Here is a 24,264-nt window from a genome sequence, read left to right as displayed (position 1 = left end):
CATATACAACCACCCTTCCTGCTACCTGCATGCTCGGCCTCCTCACCTGAGCTTCACCCCCCCCCCCCCCCCCTCTACATTACACAAGAAGCAGGGGGAGAGCGAGGACGAACAGAGCTCCATCCCCTCCCACTGCTCTGTCTCCTCAGGACCTCATCTACCACAGGGAGGCTGCAAGTTTGCACGGGGAAAACACAGAGCAGTGGGAGAGAGGACGTCCGTGCACAGCTCCTTCACCTCCATAATGACTGTGTGAGGAGGACAGACTGCACTGCACGGGGAGGATTTCTGTGTGAGAGGAGGATAGACTGCACTGCACGGGGAGGATTTCTGTGTGGTCAGGATAAACTGGGGCACGGGGTGGGTTCTCTGAGCAGCAGCCCCCGGCTACTGAAATCAGTTGGGGGCCACCGCCGCCCCTTCCATACACCCTGAGCGCGGGTGTGAGGTGAGATTTCCGAAGTCGGTCCGGCCCTGCTAGTCCGATACAGGGCTAAATCCATGAAAAATTCACCTGCCCGGTGCCCAAAACTACTTGTCCCAGGCGTCCGGCGATAGGATTCCCACATCCCTGTACACTGCTCAAAAAAAATAAAGGGAACACTAAGATAACACATCCTAGATCTGACTGAACTAATCGTATGAAATACTTTCGTCTTTACATAGTTGAATGCGCTGACAACAAAATCTCATAAAAATTATCAATGGAAATCAAATGTATCAACCCCTGGAGGTCTGGATATGGAGTCACACTCAAAATCACAGTGGAAAACCCCACTACAGGCTGATCCAACTTTATGTAATGTCCTTAATACAAGTCCCAATGAGGCTCAGTAGTGTGTGTGGCCTCCACGTGCCCGTATGACCTCCCTACAACGCCTGGGCATGCTCCTGATGAGGTGGAGGATGGTCTCCTGAGGGATGTCCTCCCAGACCGGGACTAAAGTATCTGCCAACTCCTGGACAGTCTGTGGTGGATGGAGCGAGACGTCCCAGATGTGCTCAATCGAATTCAGGGGAACGGGTGGCCAGTCCATAGCATCAATGCCTTCCTCTTGTAGGAACTGCTGACACACTCCAGCCACATGAGGTCTAGCATTGTCTTGTATTAGGAGGAACCCAGGGCCAACCGCACCAGCATATGGTCTCACAAGGGGTCTGAGGATCTCATCTCGGTACCTAATGGCAGTCAGGCTACCTCTGGCAAGCACATGGAGGGTTGTGCGGCCCCCCAAAGAAATGCCACCCCACACCATTACTGACAAACCGTCATGATGGGGAGGATGTTGCAGGCAGCAGAACGTTCTCCACAGTGTCTCCAGATTCTGTCACCTCTGTCAGATGTGCTCCTGTGTGAACCTGCTTTCATCTGTGAAGAGCACAGGGCCCCAGTGGTGAATTTGCCAATCTTGGTGTTCTCTGGCAAATGCCAAACGTCCTGCACGGTGTTGGGCTGTAAGCACAACCCCCACCTGTGGACGTCGGGCACTCGTACCACCCTCATGGAGTCTAACAGTTTGCACAAAGGGGAGGTAGGGGTCCTTCTGCTGGTTGTTGCCCTCCTACGGCCTCCTCCACGTCTCCTGATGTACTGGCCTGTCTCCTGGTGGCGCCTCCATGCTCTGGACACTACGCTGACAGACACAGTAAACCTTCTTGCCACAGCTCGCATTGATGTGCCATCCTGGATGAGCTGCACTACCTGAGCCACTTGTGTGGGTTGTAGACTCCGTCTCATGCTACCACTAGAGTGAAAGCACTGCCAGCATTCAAAAGTGACCAAAATATCAGCCAGGATGCATAGGAACTGAAGTGGTCTGTGGTCGTCACCTGCAGAACCACTCCTTTATTTGGGGGTGTCTTGCTAATTGCCTATAATTTCCACCTGTTGTCTGTTCCATGTGAAATTGATTGTCAATCAGTGTTCTTCCTGAGTGGACAGTGGGATTTCACAGAAGTGTCAGTGATTTGGAGTTACAGTGTGTTGTTTAAATGTGCACTGTCAGATACAAAAACTTTTGATATGTTGTAAAGCATGTATAACCAATAGGTTTTGCATTTGCTTTCATTAAAAATTTTTCAGTATTTCATAGCGAAAAGTCCAGTCAAACTGCCCCCCCTGCCTGCTTGGACACATACTAGTCCTGCTGTGTCCATGAGTCATCACCTATGTCATGGACACACTTCCTTGATTGACAGCTGTGAGCGCAGGGCTCAGAGCTGGAGGAAATATCCTCCCACTGTCATCTTGTGTCCCGCTACTGTCAGTGAGGACAAGCTGGGAGTTGTAGTTTTGCTAACGCTAGGGGAGATGTGAGCAGACAGCATACTGAGGGAGGGGGGCGGAGACCTGCACAGGGAGGCCACGCCCCCTCCATCTGAGAGGAATTCAGACTAGTGAGCTAAATCAAAAGTGTAATAAAATAAATAAAGGTGCTAGACACATAAAAATTACATGTACATGGTCAGGATTAGGTACTGAGGGATATATTTAAAAATGTATTTTATATTTTTTTTGGATCTGACGGGTACGCTTTAAGTGTTCCCTTTATTTGAGCAGTGTATATTTTATGAAATTTTTTGCACATTTTTGGCCCAGAAGTGCACAAAAATGCTGAAATAGATGCTGTTTGAGGGGAATTTTATACTGTGAATAGGTGTTAGGCTGCATTCACACTTTGGAACATATGGCTGCCGGATCCGGCTGGGGGAGGGGAAAACCGTGCGTTCCTGTACCCCAGCCGGACCGGCACCGAACTCCATTGACTTCAATGAGCCCAACAAAGTCAAACAGCCAGTATACTCATTTTTGCCCCGTATCTGGTTTTGTGACCGGACCTAAAACCGTAGCAAACTATATTCTATACTCACTAAAGTCAATGGAGTTTGGCGCTGGTCCGGCTGGAATACGGGAGCGCATGGTTTTCCTCCTCCCCCAGCCGGATCCGGCAGCCGTATTCTCCAACCGCAGTGTGACTGGAGCCTAATATGTTATATAAAAATAATGGGGGGAGATTTATCAAAACCTGTGAGGAGGAAAACTTAACCAGTTGCCCATAGCAACCAATCAGATTACTACTTTCTATTTCAGAGGCCTTTTCAAAAGTGAAAGTGACCTCACTGGTTGCTATGGGCAACTGAGCAAGTTTTCCTCCTCACAGGTTTTGATAAATAAAATATTTTTATATAAAGGTGTTGTAAAGACTTAAAGGAGTAGTACTTTTATATTAAAGGAGTAGTCCAGTGGTGAACAAGTTATCCCCTATCCTGAGGATAGGGGATAAGTTTCAGATCGTGGGGGGGGGGGGGGGGGGGGGGTCCGACTGCTGGGGGGGCCCCCCGCGATCTGCTGTACAGGTCCCCGACAGTCCGCGGGAAGGGGGCGTGTTGACCATGGCACGAAGCGGCGGCTGACACGCCCCCTCAGTACAACTCTATGGCAGAGCCGGAGCGCTACCTTCTGCAATCTCCGGCTTTGCCATAGAGATGTATTGAGGGGGCGTGTTGGCCGCCGCGCCGTGGTCAACACGCCCCCTTCCCGCGGACTGTCGGGGACCTGTACAGCAGATCGCGGGGGGCCCCAGCAGTCGGACCCCCCCCACGATCTGAAATGTATCCCCTACATAACTTGTTCACCACTGGACTACTCCTTTAATATAAAAGTACTACTCCTTTAAGTCTTTACAACACCTTTTATATAAAAATATTTTATTTATCAAAACCTGTGAGGAGGAAAACTTGCCCAGTTGCCCATAGCAACCAATGAGGTCACTTTCACTTTTGAAAAGGCCTCTGAAATAGAAAGTAGTAATCTGATTGGTTGCTATGGGCAACTGGTTAAGTTTTCCTCCTCACAGGTTTTGATAAATCTCCCCCAATATTTTTATATAATATATTAGGCTCCAGTCACACTGCGGTTGGAGAATACGGGTGCCGGATCCGGCTGGGGGAGGGGAAAACCATGCGCTCCCGTATTCCAGCCGGACCAGCGCCAAACTCCATTGACTTTAATGAGTATAGAATATAGTTTGCTGCGGTTTTGGGTCCGGTCACAAAACCGGAAACGGGGCAAAAATGAGCCGATTGAAGTCACTGTTTGACTTTGTTCGGCTCATTAAAGTCAATGGAGTTCGGCGCCGGTCCGGCTGGGGTACAGGAGTGCACGGCTTTCCCCTCCCCCAGCCGTATGTTCCAAAGTGTGAACGCAGTTGGGGGGGTCCCAACCAGGGTGCCTCCAGCTGTGGCCAAACTACAACTCCCAGCATGCCCGGACAGCCAACGGCTGTCCGGGTATGCTGGGAGTTGTAGTTTGGCCACAGCTGGAGGCACCCTGGTTGGGAAACACTGGTCTGTGGTAGTGTTGTAGATACACAAGCACTGTACTAAGGTGTATCCCCAGTGCTCCCATAGACAATACATGGGCCATCCATCACTACATTCAGCATAGTCATGGCTCCCGTTCTAGAGATGACGAGGGGGCAGCCCGAAGGTCATTACCCCCCTCAGACATTTGTCCCCCATGCTGTTAGTAGTTCATTCTGTAGACCACCACCATTGGTGTAGTCCAAAAAGAACCTTATATTTCCCATATACTAAAAAACTTTATTTAAATCTACACATCAAGTAAAAGTAGATGCTAAAATCCTCTCTGATTACAGCGCTAAATCCTAAATAATCTGCCCGCCCCAAAGTGTATCTCCCTGATCTACAGCCTGCGCCGGCAGAACGCATACAGGCCGACATTTTACCATCGCCTTTAGACTGTTTTTGTGTCTAGAAAAGGCCCAAGCAGGGTTTATTTACACCTTTCGGTTTTCACGTTTCTGCTTATTTTGAGTTGCAATCCACTAATTTTGGCGATAAACATGATGTGGATGGGTTTTATCAACAGCGCCTTTTTGAGGAAAGGCACAAAGCCACTGAAAAGTCTCTAAAACTACACCAGCCCAACTTTTTGGTGCATGTGAAGAGAAAAATTTCAGAAAATGTGACCTGCACAAAATTAAACATTTTTAATCCGGGCGACAACTTATTGAAACGTATACCTTTTATTTATTTTTAACACATTGGAGTCAATGGGAAGCGTAGAGAACCATATGTGCGTACGGTTCCATACATTTTTTTGACTTTGCACTTTTTTTTTTCTTTCAATCAAACAAGTGAAACTTTATTCATAATAGTGTAAAAAGTTAAATGTATAAGTTTCTTGCTTTAAAAAAAAAAATAAACTGACATTTTTTTCAAACCGTATACGGATTAAAACTTGCACACACGTTTTGATAGTTGAATCTAATTTTGAAGAATCAATTTTTTTTATCAAAAACCTGATATGGGAACTGTATTGCAAAAAACGTGGTGTGAACCCACCCACCTGGCCGTCACGTCCCCCTCCCATAGACTTGCATAGCGGGGGGCGATGTCACACGGGGCGGAGTAGTGGTCCGGCCCCGTGGTCGCTGTTAGTGAGCTGACACCGTGGCATGCAGCTCCAACAGATGAGTGGCGAATACAAGATCGTGGGGGTCCCCAGCAGCGGGACCCCCGCCGTGAGACATCTTATCCCCTATCCTTTGGATAGGGCATAAGATGTCTCAGGGACTGAGTACCCCTTTAACTTTTCATTCCATTATGAATAAAGTTTCACTTTTTTGCACAGTTTTTTCTTTTCTTGGAAATTCAATCAAAGTCAAAAAACGAATGGAAACGTACACACAAACGGTTCCCATGGACTCACATTTTTTTTTTAACATGGAAGTTTCAATACGATTTTTCACCTGGACCAAAAACCATGGTAGGCTACGGTTTTGGGTATGGGGGGAAAAACGGACAAAACCGTACAGGATGCAAAACTGACACAACCTGATGCCTCTTTTGGCATACGGTTTTCAATGGAGAGTCAATGCATATGGTTTTCAATAAGGTTCTATGCGGTTATCAAATTGAAAAAATATATGGGAACTGTATTGCAAAAAGTGGTATGAACCCGGCCTAATCTGGTGGATGTTAGAGACCTTGTCCTTCCCCCACCTTGTGTTTGAGGGGGCCCCACGTATAAACAATAGGGTGTAGGTCTGAAGGCATGCTTGTCGAGAGCCTCAGCTTCTTTAGCAGGTAGTGGTGGTCTTGGATGTGTATTTGGGGTCATTATCATGTATGGATTCTGCCCTGCGGCCCAGTCTCCATAGGGAGGGATCCTGCCCTGCTTCAGTATGTCACAGGACATGTTGGCATTCATGGTTCCCTCAATGATTTGTAGCCCCCTCTAGTGCAGGCCCAGACCATGACACCCCACCACCATCTTTACTGCAGACAGGACACTTGTCATTTCCTCCTCCCCTGGTCGCCCCCACACACTCGACACCATCTGAACCAAAGTTTATCTTGGTCTCATCCGACCCCCGGACATGATGGTTCCAGTAATCCATGTCCTTAGTCTGCTTGTCTTCAGTAAACTGTTTGCAGGCTTTAGGGTGCGTTCACACTGACGAATAGGAGAGGAATCCTCGCAGAGTTTTATTTTTTAATCGCACGGAATATAGGAAGAAACTGTATTTTTATTTTATTTAATTATTTTTTTTTTGCTGGACTACAAACACCAATTGCAATTTCTAATTTTTTTTCATGCAGAATTTCCGCGCAAATTCCGTGCGGAGACTATTTCAAGCGGAATTTTTTTTTACCATTGGCTTCAATGGACTTCTGCTCTCATATTCCGCAAGAAGAATGAACATCTTTGTGCAGAGTAAAACACATTGTTGTCAATGGCAAAGCAGATGTTACTTATTTCTAAGCGGAGAATTCAAGAGGGATGACTCGAGTAAATTCCTCTCATTACTCAGTGTGAACGCATCCTTAGGGTACGTTCAGACGAGCGGATTTACATCTTATTTTATGCTGCAGATCCGCCGCTGAAGGACCTCTGTATGGCGCCTTTACATGTGCCTGCTCGGAGTGGCAATACGCCGCTACGTGCTGACACACTGAAGCGATGTGCGAGTTGCCGCACATGTGTACTCGCACACATCATGGCCGCTCCCCCTGCTTAATGAGCCAGGCCGAGAGCTGCCGCGATGTGGGAGTATACTGCGCACAGCGACTCTCACATCCCAGTGTGTCTGCTCATAGTGGCGTATTGCCACACCGAGCAGGCACATGTAAAGACAGCACACAGCTCCGGAGTTACCTCTCTTCTTAGTACAGTAGGACCTTTCCCTTTTCAGCCAATCACTGGCCGCAGTGGTGTCACGTGTCAAGCCAGTGATTGGCTAATGGAGAAAGGTCTTGTACTGCAGTAATACACTAGGTTTCCCGGGTCCCGCGGAAGATTTGAAATCCGCCCTAGAAACTCAGTGTATTACTGCAGTACAAGAATGTGACGGGAGGGGGATGTGACAGGAGGGGGAGGGGAAGGTGACAGAAGGAGGAGGGGAAGGTGACAGGAGGAGGAGGGGAATGTGACAAGGGGGAGATGTGAAATAGGCAGTGGGCATAAAATGGGTGGATAGATGTGAAATGGAGGCGATTGGACATGAAATGGGGGGGATTTCACAATTTTTTTTATTGCCTCGCATATCACAATCTCAATATTTAGGCCCAAAATCGCAATTGTACATTTTCCCCATATCGTGCAGCCCTGCTTTCTACTAATACATTACCAGGATACCTTAAATGTCTACTAGGGCTGACATAGGCAACCTTCAGCACTGCGGATGTTCTGGACTACATCTCCCATGATGCTTTGGAAGCCTTTTGGTTGTAAGAGCATTATGGGAGATGTAGTCCACAACATCCGCAGTGCTGAAGGTTGCCTATACCTGTACTAGGGTTTCCTGTATGTATCAGATCCTCTGTATTAGCGCCACTGTTCTCCTGTGATGTCCTCTGTGTTGGCGCCGGCGACGCTGTTCTCCTCTGTGTTGGCGCCGGCGACGCTGTTCTCCTCTGTGTTGGCGCCGGCGACGCTGTTCTCCTCTGTGTTGGCGCCGGCGACGCTGTTCTCCTCTGTGTTGGCGCCGGCGACGCTGTTCTCCTCTGTGACATTTAATTTTTATTAATTTTTTTTGTATTGCAGGGGTCGAAGCATAGTAAAGGGTCTGCAGCCTCCAGTAAGTAAAAATTCTGTTCTTTTTAGACCAGTGCTCTTCAAACCGTGAACCCCCAGATGTTGCATGCTGGGAGTTGTAGTCTTGCGACATCCGGAGGTTTGAAAAGCTCTGCTTTATATTTTCACACACAACAACTGGGATTCTCCAAATAAATGATAAACAATTGCAGGAATTCAGATGGGCCAAACTGAAACAAGTCTTGGGCGGATGTGGGTGGTGGTTTAACACTGCCTCAGTAGTGCAGCCTCAGTAGTGCAGCCTCAGTAGTGCAGCCTCAGGCATGGAGTCAGTCCTTTAAAGCACAACTGTCATCATATTTTGACCCCCCCCCCCCCCCCCCGACCACTTTAATGGTGTCCAGATTATTATAAAGTGACTGCAGCCATTTACCTTTTTTATTGCTGTTTTGTTCTTCTTTTCTTACTAATAAAAACCTTTTATCCAAAAGTCAGGCACAGTAGAATAGGCGTGGTTTGGGGTTCGCCATGCCGCGCCACTGCAACTCCGATCCTGCCTACCGGCGCTGGGACCGCAGTGGGATACACAGTGCATCCACAGAGCATGCCCTGTCCCGTCGGCGCACGCCACTGCCGTGTCTTGAATTAACATAGCGAGCGCTCGCTCTTGACCTCTCTGCGCTCAGTGCGCATGTGCTGTACTGAATGCATTGAGCGGACGAGCGTCTGCCTCTAGTACAGACGTCTGGAGCGAGCGCTCTGTCAACTCAGGACGCAGCGGCGCGCGCACGTTAGAGCAGACGGGAGTGGCACATGCGCGGTGGATGCACTGTGTAGTAAGACACAGCGGTCCCAGCGCTGGAAGGCAGGATAGGCGTGGCGGCGGCGGGGCATGGCGAACCCCAAGCCACGCCTATCCGACTGTGCCTGAATTTTGGATAAGTTTTTTTATTAGTAAGAAAAGAACAACAAACAGCAATAATGGTAAATGGATGCAGTCACCTTATCATCTGGACACCATTATAGTGGTTTGGGAGGTCAAAATATGATGACAGTTAAACAGATTTGTGAATGACTTCTATTAAATCTTAATCCTTCCAGTACTTATTAGCTGCTGAATACTACAGAGGAAATTATTTTCTTTTTGGAACACAGAGCTCTCTGCTGACATCATGACCACAGTGCTCTCTGCTGACCATTTTAAGAACTGTCCAGAGTAGGAGAAAATCCCCATAGCAGAGATGTCAGCAGAGAGCACTGTGCTCGTGATGTCAGCAGAGAGCTCTGTGTCCCAAAAAGAAAATAACTTCCTCTGTAGTATTCAGCAGCTAATAAGTACTGGAAGGATTAAGATTTTTGTTAATAGAAGAAATTTACAAATCTGTTTAACTTTCTGGCACCAGATGATTTAAAAAATGAAATTTTCCTTGAGTACCCCTTTAAGTTGTGTGCGGAGGTGATTCTGAGTTTTGGTTTCAGTGTGTAGATGTTTTAGTGGTCCTGATGCTTTTATGTTACTTCCCCCTGACTGTGTCTGATCAGCGTCTCCCTTGTGTCTCTACAGGTCTTTGAAGGCATTTATAATAATTCTAGGATGCTGCATTTTTTAACTGCTGTAGTGGTAAGTAGTCGGGGATGGTGGGATCTGTAGTAAGGGTTAGAGATGAGCGAACTTACAGTAAATTTGATTCGTCACGAACTTCTCGGCTCGGCAGTTGATGACTTATCCTGCATAAATTAGTTCAGCTTTCAGGTGCTCCCGTGGGCTGGAAAAGGTGGATACAGTCCTAGGAGACTCTTTCCTAGGACTGTATCCACCTTTTCCACCCCACCGGAGCACCTGAAAGCTGAACTAATTTATTCAGGATAAGTCAGCAACTGCCGAGCCGAGAAGTTGATGACGTATAGAATTTACTGTAAATTCACTCATCTCTAGTAAGGGAGTCTTTAATTCTTCTGTAGTGGCCATTTGTGTCTGAAAACTGTGCACCTCCAGCTGTTGCAAAACTTCAACTCCCAGCATGCCCGGACAGCCGTTGGCTGTCTGGGCATGCTGGGAGTTGTAGTTTTGCAACAGCTGGAGGTGCAGTGTGCAGACCACTACAGGGCCGTGCAGTGTCGATATGTCATGAACAACGAACATAAATCAAATACTTTTTTTTTTTTTTTTTTTCTCTCCTCCTTTTTTTTTTTTTAAGGGCTCAACGTGTGACGTAAAGGTGAAGAACGGGACCATGTACCAAGGCATCTTCAAGACATTGAGCTCTAAGGTGAGAGGAGGTGAAGGATCTGGTTACGTGTTGTCTACCGGCGGCACGGTCTCATGGCTCATACATACACTTCTCTGTTTGCAGTTCGAGCTGGCCGTCGATGCCGTGCACAAGAAGACCAGCGAGCAGGCGGCGTGCCCGAAGCGCGAGGACATCGTGGACACCATGATCTTCAAACACTCGGACGTGGCGCTCGTCCACTTCCACAACGTAGATTTCGGCTACGCCACAAAAGGTAGGAGGGCCTACAAGGCTGTCTACTGCACTATTTTCCCAACCAGTGTGCCTGCAGCTGTTTCAAAACTACAACTCTCAGCCAAAGACTGTCTGGCAAATTAGGAATTGTAGTTTTAAAAACAGCTGGAGGCACCCAGGTTGGTAACAAGTGGCCTTTAGGGTCCCACACTTGTCCATTTGATTTTAGGGATGCGTAAGAAGGAAGACCTCTTCTGGAGCTGATTCTTAATCATCGAAAACATGGCTCCTTTCTTCCAGAAACGGGGGTCTGACCGCTGGGACCCCCCACAATCTCCTGTATGGGGCCGCGGCGGACGGGCCTCCTCCATGTGTGGGAATTGTGGCCGTGCACAGCCGCGGTAATGCCCGTTCCCTGTACAGGAGATCGCAGGGGCCCCAGCGGTTGGACCCACCCCATGATCAGACACTTACCCCCGGATAGGGGATAAGCGTCTAACACTGAAGTAATCCCTTAAAGGGGTACTCCAGTGGAAAACATTTTTTTATTTATTTTTTATTTATTTTTTTATCCACTGGTGCCAGAAAGTCAAACAGATTTGTAAATGACTTCTATTAAAAAATCTTTACCCTTCCAGTACTGATCAGCTGCTGGATGCTCCAGTGGAAGTTGTGTAGGTCTTTCCACAGTGCTCTCTGCTGACACCTCTGTCCATGTCAGGAACTGTCCAGAGCAGGAGCAAATCCCCATAGCAAACCTCTCCTTCTCTGGACAGTTCCTGACATGGACAGAGGTGTCAGCAGAGAGCACTGTGGTCAGACAGAAAAGAAATTCAAAAATACAGCTGCTAATATGTACTGGAAGGGTAAAGATTTTTTTTTTTAATAGAAGTAATTTACAAATCTGTTTAACTTTCCGGCACCAGTTGATTTAAAAAAAAAAAAAAAAAAAATTTCCACCGGAGTACCCCTTTTAAAGTGACTTGAGCGAGGTTGTAATATCACACTCTACTTGAGGACTGCATAATCCCTTAGTTCAGTGTTTTCCAAACAGTGCGTCTCCAGCTGCTGTAAAACTACAACTCCCAGCATGCCCGGACAGCCTTTGACTGTCCGGGCATGCTGGGAGTTGTAGCTTTGCAGCAGCAGGGGACGCGTTGTTTGTAAACCACTGCTTTCTAGAACTCAGTGCAGTGAATAGAACAAAGTTGTAATACCACACACAACCTGAGGACAGGGTGGCACTGTTTTTGGAAGAAAGCGCGTTTCTAATTCCGGATAAGCCCTTCAGACGAGCATCACACGGTTTTCCTTTTTTTTACAATTTTTTTTTCATTTTTTGCAGATAAGTTCACGGATTCTGCCATCGCCACGAATTCCAAGGTGAACGGAGAGCACAAGGAGAAGGTGCTTATGCGCTGGGACGGAGGTGAAACCAATAGCGACGACTACGACCTGGAGTCTGACATGGTGAGTGATGGGGGGGGGGGGGGGAAAGGAAAGGGCATGTGAGGTTGGGCAGTACCCTTCCTGACCACCAGGGCGGTGACTACAAGAGTTAGAAAATGTGGGTGGTCACAGACTCTGATGTTAGATAGTGGGGGGGGGGGGGGGAAGGAGAAGCAAGGTCCTCGGCAGCACAGAGTATTTCGGGAGAAGAGTAGGAGGCAGTGAACTGGGAGACAGAACAACGTGTGGCTGTTACACAACTGCGCCAACGATCGGGCATGATGGGTGTTGTAGTTTTGTCACAGTATTTGTTTATTTTTTTATTTTTTGTGTCTCCTCCTGTACAGTCCAATGGCTGGGACCCCAACGACATGTTCAAGTTCAATGAAGATAACTACGGAGTGAAGACCACCTATGACAGCAGCCTGTCCTCCTACACGTGAGTCACGTTCCGGACATGGTGGCTGCGGCGGGTGGGGTAATCACATGACGATTCATATCTCGATCATACGTTGTGTGATACTGTTTATGTTGTGTCGTACAGGGTCCCGCTAGAGAAGGACAATTCTGAGGAGTTCAGGCAGCGGGAGGCGCGCGCCGCCCAGCTCGCCCGGGAGATCGAGTCCAGCCCTCAGTACAGAGCGCGGATAGCCATAGAGAACGACGAGTGCCGGACGGAGGAGGATAAGCACAGCGCCGTCCAGAGGCCGAACACTGACCGGGACAGCCCCAGTCTGGGCTCCAGGTGAGGGACCATTGTGACCGGACTTGTAAGAAGTTCTAGGCGAGCTTTATCAAAATTTGTTTAGCGCAGCGGTCTTTAAACTGTGGCCCTCCAGATGTTGCAAAACTACGACTTCCAGCATGCTGGCTGTCCGGGCATGCTGGGAATTGTAGTTTTGCAACATCTGGAGGGCCACAGTTTAAAGACCACTGGTGTAGAGGAAGAGTGGTGGTGTTGCCCATAGCAACCAATCAGCTTGCTGCTTTCATTTTTTAGAAAGGGAAAGTGAAAGATGGAATCTTGTTGCTATGGGCAACTGTGTCACACAGGTTGTGATGAATCTCCACCCTGTGTCCGTATTTTGCTCCTTCGTGCGGCGGCATTGATTATTTTACTCTGTAATCTGCAGGGACGGAAAATACAATCCTCTACCGCAGCGGGTCCGGGATGGATCCCGCGGAGCCCTCAGAACAAACTCCTCCAGGGGAGGCCGGTCTGGGATGGGGATCACCTCGCGGACGGCCCCTCAGCATTATCCGGAGACTAGTTCGAGCCCCATATCTGATCAGCGGGGCATCAATGGAGGTAAGACCAGCGATGGATACAAACTCCAGGGTAATGTTTCCCAACCAGGGTGCCTCCAGCTGTTGCAAAACCAACTCCCAGCATGCCCGGACAGCCTTCGGCAACAGCTGGAGCCACACCGGTTGGGAAACACCTGGTTTACAGAACTGATTTCTTCCAAAAAGAGCACCACCCCTGTCCTCAGGTTGCGTGCGGCATTGCAGCTCCATTTCATTGAAGTGAATTGAGCCAAGTTGTAATACCGCACACAGCCTGAGGACAGGGGTGGTGTTGTCTTTAGAAGAAATTAACTCGGTTTTTCAATATTTTAAAATATTAAGGAGTTTTTTTTTCTGGACTTTCATATTGTCATCTTAAAAGTGGGAGGTGTAATGCTTATTGCAGTCACTGTACATTAGGTTACACCACTGTTTGCCAACACGGGGTGCCTTCAGCTGTTGCAAAACTACAACTCCCAGCATGACCGGGCATGCCTGGAGTTGTAGTTTAGCAACAGCTGAAGGAACGCTGGTTGGGAAACACTGCTCTATATATAAGTTCTGTGGTTAGGTTTTATATATAGTATGTGAATATGTATATTTGTGTGTGTGTGTGTATATAATATATATGTATGTATATATATTATGTGTGTGTTATATAGTATTAAAATAAGTGTGTGTATGTATGTGTAAAATATATAATATATATATATATTTATTAGTATTAAAATAAGTGTGTGTATATATAGTATTAAAATAAATATATAGTATTAAGTGTGTGTGTATATATAGTATTTAAGTGTGTGTGTGTGTGTGTGTGTGTGTGTGTGTGTGTGTGTAAAATGTGTTAAAATATATAGTATTAAAATAAATTAAAAAAATGTGTGTGTGTGTGTGTATATATATATATTTTTTTTTTTTTGATAGTGTTTGTAATATACATATTTATTTTAATATAAAAAAAATTATATGTGTGTGTGTGTATATATATATATTTATTTTTTTTTGATAGTGTTTGTAATATACATATTTATTTTAATATAAAAAAAATTATATGTGTGTGTGTATGTGTATGTATATGTATATGTATATATATATATATATATATATATATATATATATATATATATATATATATATATATATATATATATATATATATATATATATATATAATATATTTTCTTCATCTGTTTTCTTTTTCTTGTAGGACCTTCAAGGATGTCCCCCAAATCACAGCGCCATATCCGATCTACCAAGCCCATTTCCTCTACGTCCAGTCGTCCTATAGAAGTTTCGACGTCCCCATCAGGTTTTGACTCTTCCTCATTGTTTTGGTGTTTGTTCTATTTTCCTGTTGAATCTGTATCACTTAAATAATTTTGTTACTTCACCCCTCCAGCTGCCTCCCGTGTATACACCCCCCTGTCGCCAAAGTCCGCCTCGTCCGCCAGTTCCCTGGATTCGTCTTCCCAGTCTTCAACTCCAGATCCCCGACCGTCTGCGGAGAGCAGCGTCTCCGCCAAACCGGCGTCTCCCAACAACGTTACCCCTAGCTTGGTGGGGGAAGGTGAGGAAACCGCGTCTTCCTGTAACCTGCAGGCGTCTCCTTTATTGCGCACGCGCGGAGGGAGACGAAAATGATTGTGCATCTTACGATTGAGCCATGAATTATTGCACAATTTTTTTTTTTTACATTGTATACTGTGTTTTGTTTTGCACGCAGCCTGTAACTCATGGGTCAGGTGACCTAGTCACAGGATTGTATAGGTTATATGTTCACTAGTGCTTAGATGTAAGATTTGTACGTGTATACTTTTTTAATACACTTGGTGCGGTATCGGGAGTCACTCGTCGTTGTGCATCTTACTGATCTATAAATTATATTGCGCAATCCTTTTTACATGTCGATTATAAATGAATAAAACTTGATATTTTGATGTATATGTTTTTAACCTCCGATTGTCCCATGGAAATATTTAAAGGGGTAGTCTGAAGAAAAACAACTTATCCCCTATCCACCCTGTCCAGTGGTCGGACCCCCGCGATCTCCTGCTTGGCGCCCTGGCACTCTGAGAGGAGTGTTAGCTACAGACGGCTCCATTCATCCTCTATGGCAGCGGTCTTCAAACCGTGGCCCTCCAGCTGTTGCAAAACTACAACTCCCAGCATGCCCGGACAGCCGTTGGCTGTCCGGGCATGCTGGGAATTGTAGTTTTGCAACAGCTGGAGGGCCACAGTTTGAAGACCGCTCCTCTATGGGAGCACTAAAGAGACCGCATTGCTGTACTTAGACATCTCTAGCACTCCCATAGAAATGAATGGAGCACCTGCCATCTGTAGCGCACATTCCTTTTAAGAGAGCTGGGGTGCCGGGCAGGACCAGCAGTCGGACCCCCACTATCAGATCTCTAGCCTGTGGATGCAGATAAGTGAGTTTTTTTTACTTACTACTCCTTTTAATGGGGATTTGCGATCATGTACACTTGTACCCTATCGTTTGGATAGGGGGTAAGTGTGAAATCCCTAGGTGTCCAACCTGCAGCCCTCCAGCTGCTGCAAAACTACAACTCCCAGCATGCCCAGACGTTTGCTCTTCAGGCATACTGAAAGTCAGGCACCAGGTTGCAGTTTGGGCACCAGGGGTCTAATCCACTACTTTCTAACCAGGGTGCCTCCAGCTGTTGCAAAACTACAACTCCCAACGTTGCTTAAACAGCCAAAGGCTGGGAGTTGTAGTTCTCCCAACAGCTGGAGGCATCCAGGTTAGAAAACACTGTTCAAGTCATGTTCTCAGTCTGAGCCAAAATTTGACTTGTATACACTCAGAAGTGTGGCTTTTATAGCAAGTCTCAGTCTGAAAGGAAGCTCGGATACGTTCGGATACAGGCCGGTTGAAGATACAATCTTACACTGCTGGGGCCATTGATATGAAGGCCTAAATGCGTTATAAAGACTAGGGATCGACCGTTTGTAGGTTTGGCCGATATTGTCGTCCGATAATCATGATTTTGGACATTATCGGTATCGGCAATTACCTTGCCGATAATGCCCCGCCCCCCGGCCAGAGACAAACGTCGCCGCCGCTGCCCCATTGCCTCCCCCCCCCCCCCCCCATCCTCTGCCCACATACCGCCGCCGCTGCCCCATTGCCTCCCCCCATCATCTGCCCACATGCTGCTGCCCCATTCCCCCCCCCCCCCATCCTCCGCCCACATACCACCTCCGCCCCATCGCCTCCTCCCCCCCCCCCCCCATCCCCGGTGTTATAATTACCTGTTCCCGGGGTCCTCGATCCTTCTGGCTCCTGCGCTGTTTCTGTGCGCTGCGCAATGACGAGTGACGTCCCCAACGCGACGTCACTGTCAGTGCACACAGTGACAGCGCAGGACGCAGACGGAGCCAGAAGGATTGCCGAACCTGGGAACAGGTAATTATAACACCGGGGATGGGGGGAGAGGCGATATGTGGGCAGAGGATGGGGAGGAGGGGGGCGATGGGGCAACTGTGGTGGTTAGACTCAGGACCCCAGGACAGGCAGGGGGAGAGAAGCGGGTGGCGGCAGTGGTCTCTGGCACCGCCAAAGCCGCTGCAGTAGTTCATTGATTTAAAGTGCCAGCTTTAAATCATTAATCTGCAATGGCTTCTGCCCCGCCGGGGGGGGTTAGTGGTGGGTGGTGGTGGTGCTGTGTGTGTTTGAAATAGCCGATAACTTATACTGGAATATCAGTATAATTTATCGGCTATCTGCCTGAAATGTGACAGATTATCGGTATCTGCCCTAAAAAATAGATATTGGTCGATCCCTAATAAAGACCACAGAAATTTCCGTTTCCCCGAGAAACAGTGCCATTCTTGTCCAGTGGTTGTGTCTGGAATTGCAGTTCTGATCCATTCATTAGAACGCCCAGACACCGCTTATGGATAGAGAATGTTGCCCAGCGTAAACCGTCCGTCCACAAACGCTGTGGGCCGGTGATGAGTATGAATGCAAAGACCAGACCGGGCCGCAATATAGATGGCTGAGCTGTGGTCTCCAAACTGTGGACGTCCTGATGTAGCAAAACGGTGGGGGGGGGGGGGGGGGTTGTAGTTTTGCAACATCTGGAGGTCCACAGTTTAGGTTCCACTCGTCAAGGGACTAACCCCACTTCGGTCAGTACTATAGGACAGTGTTTTCCAAACAGGGTGTCTCCAGCTGTTGCAGAACTACAGCCTTCGAACAATGGAGCAGAGCTGAGGTGGCCAAGCCGCCATGTAAATGTCTGTATCTCCTTCACTATAAGGCCAGGTTCAGACTATGGAATTTCCGCCTGCAATTCAGCTTTAAAATTGCAGGCAGAAATTCTGCTTACTTAAAATGTACCGTATAGTGAATGTGTTTCCGTTCACAAGTTCACACTTTGAAACTTGTGAAGCGGAATTTGTGAACGTAAAATCAGCTTTAAAATTTCCGCCTGAAGAATGGCGTTGCTCATCCTTGAGGCGGAAATACTGGAGGAACACATTGCAGTCTATTGGAGACTACCGTGTCCGCCCGGTCCTAGTGCCGACTGATTCAGCCGGACTCCGAATCTCTGGGCGCAAAGTTTCTGCCCGGAGATTCTGCAGCATGAACCTGTCCTAAATGTAGATCTCCTTGTATTGTCTCTCCAGTGCAGCATCTTCCAACCAGGGTGCCTCCAGCTGTTGCAAAACTACAACTCCCCGGCATGCCCAAAATCAGGGTCCAGTCTTCTAGGCCATTCAGAAGTCTAGGAGAGCTTGGTAGAAGCCTTCGGCTGTCCAGGCATGCTGGGAGTTTGTTTGGCAACAGCTGGAGGCACATTGTTTGAAACACTGCCGTAGACATGGAATGCAGTGGCTGTCATGCAGGAGCACCACATCTACAGCGGAGCGTGATGTCACACGGGGGGGCGGGGCTGTGACGTCACAATACTCCGGCCCCTGTGATCGCCAGTCATCAGACCCAGAGCGAACATGCTCTGGGGACTGATTGTAAAGGGGTGCTGCGTGCAAGATCACGGGGGTCCCCAGCGATCAGGCATCTTATCCCCTATCCAAAGATGTCTTAGCGCCGGAGTACCCCTTTAAAGAAGAGCAGCCATTGAGAGGCCCCCTCTAATTCGCATTGATACATATAACCTGTTTAAAGAGGGGAGTTTCCTCAAACTTTGTGCAAGGGAACAGTGATGCAGTTGCCCATAGCGACCGATGGAATCCATTGAAGTTGGATTATAGCTGCTATGGGTAACAGCCCCCGCTTCCTTTCCCCAAAGTTGATATTTTTATTTAAAAAATTTTGACGGTGAGCGGTCTTAAAGATAGAATTTTATTGTGGTGGTTTTCTTATATGGTGTCTGATTTTTATTCTATTTCAGGTAAAGACGCTCAAGCGCCTGTTAAAGAGCCGAGCCGGACGATGGAGCAGATCTCCCCGTGTGAGGTGGCCAAGCCGCCATGTAAAGGTCTGTGCTGCCTTCACTATTAATGGAGATCTTTGTTTTTGTCTCTCCAGTGCAGCGTTTCCCAACCAGGGTGCCTCCAGCTGTTGCAAAACTACAACTCCCAGTATGCCCGGACAGCCTTCGGCTGTCCGGGCATGCTGGGAGTTGTAGTTTTGCAACAGCTGGAGGTACCCTGGTTTGGAAACGCTGCTATAGAACCTAAGTCTGCAAACTCTTTTATAGAGCCGGTTCATTTTGGACCCTCAGATTTGGCTGTCCGGCCATGCTGGGAGTTTGGAGACAACTGCTGTAGTGTAAAAACCCTCCAGTTGCTCGAGATGTTTGCTATTTTTAAATTAATTTTTTACTTAAATTATACAAAAAAAGTAGAGAGAGCGAACAATCCTGTCACATGCACAAAAAATATCTTTGAAATGGGAGACAAGTGTGTGTGTGTGTGTGTGTATATGTATGTGTGTGTGTTTGTGTGTGTGTGTGTGTGTATATATATATATGTGTGTATATTTTTATATATATATATATACACATATACACACACATACATATATATATACACACACACATACATATACACACACATATATATAATATATATATATATTATATATATATGTGTGTGTGTATACACACACACACACACACACACACACACACACAGATATATAGATATATATATACATAGTGATCCCTCAACACACGATGGTAATTCGTTCCTAACGACCCATCATATGTTGAGGAATCTGTGCAATGTAAAGTATAGGAAGTTATACTCGCCTGTCCCCGCTGCTCTGGACCGCGTCCTCACCGCTCCCGATGCTGTCTCGGTCCCGCTGCTCCGGTGTCGTCTTCGGGATCCTCCGGCTTTTTCCGCATCTTCTCCGGTGTCCGGGCCTCGCTTTCTGGTGACGTTATTACATTGCTGCGGCGTGCGTAGTGACGTAATAACGACGCCGGAAAGCGAGGCCCGGACCCTGGAGAAGATGCAGAAGACGCCGGAGGATCCCGAAGTGGACCCGGAGCAGTGGGAATAGGTAAGTGAACCTGCCCGGGATGCTTAAACTGCTATCAGACAGCAGCTTAAGCATTTTGCGCTGTCGGATAGCACTTAATGCGATGGCCCCGACATATAAAAGAATCGTATGTCAATGCTGACATCGACATGCGATGGCCTCTGAGAAGCCATCGTATGTCGATTTGATGATATGTCAGGGCCATCGCATGTCGGGGGGTTAGTATATATATGTGTGTGTGTGTGTGTGTGTGTGTGTGTGTGTGTGTGTGTGTGTGTGTGTGTGTGTGTCTCAAACAAACATATATATATATAATATATATATATATATACACATACATATAAATTAGTAATGAAAAAAGTGTGAATATATTTACCAACTGTAGAGCCTTCATTTGACATATATATTAATTATAAATTAAAATAATACATCTGACTAAAAAATGTATTTATTTTTAGTATTCAAAATATTTATATATTTTGTGTATTATATAAATTATTTTTTATTTTTATTTTTAGTTTTTTTTACACAACCGTAACCAGCCCCCCTATGCTAAGTGGGCAAGAGAGTCCCTGTGGCGGATATCTGCCAGGGGGTGTAGTTTGGGTCTGTAATGGTGTCTCCTCACTATTACCAAAGAAAAAAACAAAATCCCTGTTCGTCTCCCATGTTTAAACACCAAGTATTCAAAGCTAAAAGCAATGACCAATAAATTCCCATTTACCCAAATCTGGAGGTCCTGGGTCCGTCCGTTGTATAGTAATAGCTTTTTGGGGACCATGAATAAAAGGGGTTCCCTGAGAGAAAAAAAAAATGCATTGATAATGTGACCATTCCTCATCTAAAAGGCCAAAAACCTACAGACCCCGAGAGATTCGGAGGTTACCGAGAACTCTGGATATGGTGAAATGACCTCTTCCCAATATGAGGATATAGATGAACGTTACCACGTCATGTGCCAAAACATCTAATCCTGATGTTCTACATCTATGGCGCCCGGTAGCGGCGCGGCGGCCTGTTCTGTGTAGCCGCATTGGGGTGAGGTCGCTCTGATGTATCCTAAATAATTTAAGTTTATATTGATGTTTTGCTATTTTATTTTAATTTTTTTTATTTTTATTCACTGGTGTCTTGTTTTTTATTTCCCTGTAGTGCTGCAAACGGAGCAGAAGAGGAACCAGCTGGACGAGCTGCGCAAATTTGGAGCCGAATTTCGGGTGAGTTATCGCAGGGCGACTGGTTTGTAATTCTGACCTCAGCCCGGTCTGACCCCCCCACCATTATGTCTTTCGCTCTTCAGCTCCAGGCCAGTCCGTGTCCAGACGCCTCAGTAGAATCTTTCCCATCAAGACAAAGAGAACAAATAGAAACTAAAATGGCTCCACCTGATCCTGTTCACCCTGAGGTCCCCGAATCGCGGGAACTGGGGCAGAAAATCCCTGAGCCGATTGAAGAGACCAAGGAGGAGCGCGCATGTGAGAGCAACGAGCGCCAAGAGGAAGCGGCCAGCCCTGCCAGCAAGACCGAGCCGGAGGAAAAGGAGGAGCCAGTGGTGTGCGAGTAAGTGTGTAAAAGGCGTCTCCTCTGTCTGCTATATCCACTTACTGATCCCAGGGGGTATATGGTGTACAGGAGTTCTGTGTCCACCTACATATCCATAGAGCAGTGTTTTCCAACCGGGGTGCCTACAGCTGTTGCAAAACTACAACTCCCAGCATGCCCGGACAGCCAACGGCTGTCTGGGCATGCTGGGAGTTGTAGTTTTGCAACAGCTGGAGGCACCCCGGTTGGAAAACTCGGCCATAGAGAATCCAACTTTCTGGCACCAGTTGATTAAAAAAATTAAAATAAAAAATAGTTTTTTTTTAACCGGAGAACCCCTTTAAGTTAAAAGGTAGTCAGTAGAGATGAGCGAACTTACAGTAAATTCGATTCGTCACAAACTTCTCGGCTCGGCAGTTGATGGCTTTTCCTGCGTAAATTAGTTCAGCTTTCCGGTGCTCCCGTGGGCTGGGAAAGGTGGATACAGTCCTAGGAGACTCTTTCCTAGGACAGTATCCACCTTTTCCAGCCCACGGGAGCACCTGAAATCTGAACTAATTTACGCAGGATAAGTCATCAACTGCCGAGCCGAGAAGTTCGTGACGAATCGAATTTACTGTAAGTTCACTCATCTCTAGTAGTCAGCCATCAGCTTAGAGCAGAGTTTCCCCAAACAGGGTGCCTCCAGCTGTTGCAAAACTACAACTCACAGCATGCCCGGACAGCCGTTGGCTGTCCGGGCATGCTGGGAGTTGTAGTTTTGCAACAGCTGGAGGCACCCCGGTTGGAAAACACTGCCATAGAGAATCCACTGTTATTTGTTCTTAGATTTCTTACCCCATTTATCTATCTATCTATATATATTTTTTTTTTTCTTTAGCCAAGTTAAGAAATCCACCCTGAATCCTAATGCTAAGGAGTTTAATCCTGCCAAGTCCCTCCTGGCAGTGGTGAGTACACGTCCGATCTTATTGCTACTTATTAGAGATGAGCGAACTTACAGTAAATTCAATTCGTCACGAACTTCTCGGCTCGGCGGTTGCTGACTTTATCCTGCATAAATGATTTCAGCTTTCAGGTGTCAGGGCATGTTGGGAATTGTAGTCCATGGGTTGGGGAACACTGCGTGGGGTGCGTTCACACTACGGAATCTCCGCTCGCTGAATTCCGCGAGCAGAGATTCCGCCTGACTGCCGCCAATGCTTCGGCGCTAGGGCCGCAGGGCACTGAGCCGTCACCATTGACAGCTATGCAGTGCTCGTGGAATCCGCGCAAAGAATGAGCATGTTCTTTGTTTGCGCGGAACAATTTCTGAGGCGGATTTGTCCACCGCGGAAATTCCCCAGTGTGAACGGGTCTCGCGGAAGACCCATTCACACTAATGTTAAGTTCATACCGCGGAGTTCCGATTGCGGAGTTTTGCGACAATTCCGTAGTGTAAACATGGCCTTACAGCCTAGATGGGCAGCCAGTTAGATGCTCGGTCCTTCAGGGCAGGAGGCGTTTGCAGGGTCTCTGCTATCTTCCACATGCCCTTATGGTCCTATGTAGACAATCATTTAAAGGGGTACTCCGCCGATAGACATTTTATCCCTTATCTAAAGTGTAGGGGATAACATGTCTGATTGCTGGGGACTCCCGAAAGCTCTGACGCGGCACCCCAGTCTTCCGGCGCACGGAGCGAACGCCACTAAGTGCCGTATGACTGTCGAACACAACTGCCTGGCCCCCTCCATTCATGTCTATGGGAGGACATGGAGGGGGCGCGGCGTGACGTCATGATCACGAAATCCCCAGGCTGCAGCCCCAGCACAGAGATAGTGGGGGGGGGGGTCCCAATGGCCGGACCATCAGACATGTTATCTCTTATCATTTAGATAGCGGATAACGTATCTAAGGGCAGAGTACCCCTTTAAGCTCACGTTGAAGTGGACATATTCCTTGCTTTCTGGTTTCACTTCTAGGTTATTCCGTTCTGTGAGATTCCTTATAACGAGTATCTAATGTTGAACACGAATATTCGTAATGCGAATTTTTATCGTGAATATCGGCACTTAGCGATTTTGCGAATATTTAGAATACAGCGGTCCCTCAAGTTACAATATTAATCGGTTCCATGACGACCATTGTATGTTGAAACCATTGTATGTTGAGACCATAACTCTGTGGAATCCTGGTAATTGGTTCTGAAGCCACCAAAATGTCATCCAAAAATAGGAAAAGGTGAGGATTAAAGAAAAATAAGTAGATAACTAATATAGATAAAGCAAATCCTTACATATAAAAGTAAGAAAGATCTGCTGGGAGCTGTAAATCACTGTCTATGTCAGTGTTTCCCAACCAGGGTGCCTCCAGCTGTTGCAAAACTACAACTCCCAGCATGCCCGGACAGCCGTTGGCTGTCCGGGCATGCTGGGAGTTGTAGCGTTGCAACAGCTGGAGGCACCCTGGTTGGGAAACTATGGTTTATGTAGTGGACAGGAGCTTCTTCAGGGTCCTATACAGTACACACAGTGTCCCAAATGGAGCCGCCCTTATTTGGTGTCCAAAGGAGCAGCTAACCCTGGCACAGGTAAGGAGTACAGAACATGTAGTTCCTCCCTGTACTGTAGGGGGCGCTACCAGACAGCCAGTCAGTGCATACACTTCAGTAATACAGGTGATTTACCAGTAAATGTCCATTCTGATTGGTCAGTTCCTCCACTTGTGACACGTTTCACAGATCTGGACTGTCTGTACATTGTATGTGGAGTCTGGTTTCAAGTTACGATGGTCCAGAAAAGACTATTGTATGTTGAAACTATTGTATGTTGAGGCCATTGTAAGTTGAGGGATCGCTGTATAGTGCTATATATTCGTAATGACTAATATTTATTTATTTATTTTGCACATGCAAATTTGTATGCAAATTTTCGCATTGGAAAAAGTGAACGAACATAGCGAATAGAGATGAGCGAATTTACAATAAATTCGGTTCGTCA

At 47.0% G+C, this 24,264-nt stretch overlaps 1 protein-coding gene across 2 annotated transcripts in view; it reads left to right on the top strand.

Moving 5' to 3' along the window:
• Positions 1–24,264, top strand: part of ATXN2L (ataxin 2 like) — a 42,936-nt gene that overhangs the window by 5,881 nt on the left and 12,791 nt on the right. For both annotated transcript variants that reach the window (XM_056534478.1, XM_056534477.1), the window contains exons 2-15: positions 8,072–8,105; positions 9,627–9,683; positions 10,261–10,332; positions 10,417–10,567; positions 11,873–11,997; positions 12,324–12,415; positions 12,521–12,721; positions 13,110–13,285; positions 14,474–14,575; positions 14,666–14,833; positions 18,645–18,731; positions 20,894–20,958; positions 21,042–21,301; positions 22,164–22,233. In XM_056534478.1, coding sequence (XP_056390453.1) covers positions 9,657–9,683; positions 10,261–10,332; positions 10,417–10,567; positions 11,873–11,997; positions 12,324–12,415; positions 12,521–12,721; positions 13,110–13,285; positions 14,474–14,575; positions 14,666–14,833; positions 18,645–18,731; positions 20,894–20,958; positions 21,042–21,301; positions 22,164–22,233 — 1,596 coding nt within the window. In that variant the 5' untranslated portion in view covers positions 8,072–8,105; positions 9,627–9,656. The remainder of the gene's footprint in view (positions 1–8,071; positions 8,106–9,626; positions 9,684–10,260; positions 10,333–10,416; positions 10,568–11,872; positions 11,998–12,323; positions 12,416–12,520; positions 12,722–13,109; positions 13,286–14,473; positions 14,576–14,665; positions 14,834–18,644; positions 18,732–20,893; positions 20,959–21,041; positions 21,302–22,163; positions 22,234–24,264) is intronic.

Source organism: Hyla sarda, chromosome 8, assembly GCF_029499605.1.
Source record: "Hyla sarda isolate aHylSar1 chromosome 8, aHylSar1.hap1, whole genome shotgun sequence".
Lineage (NCBI taxonomy): Eukaryota > Metazoa > Chordata > Amphibia > Anura > Hylidae > Hyla > Hyla sarda.
Note: the sequence above shows the minus strand (reverse complement) of the source record. Positions and strands in the feature narration are given on the sequence as shown.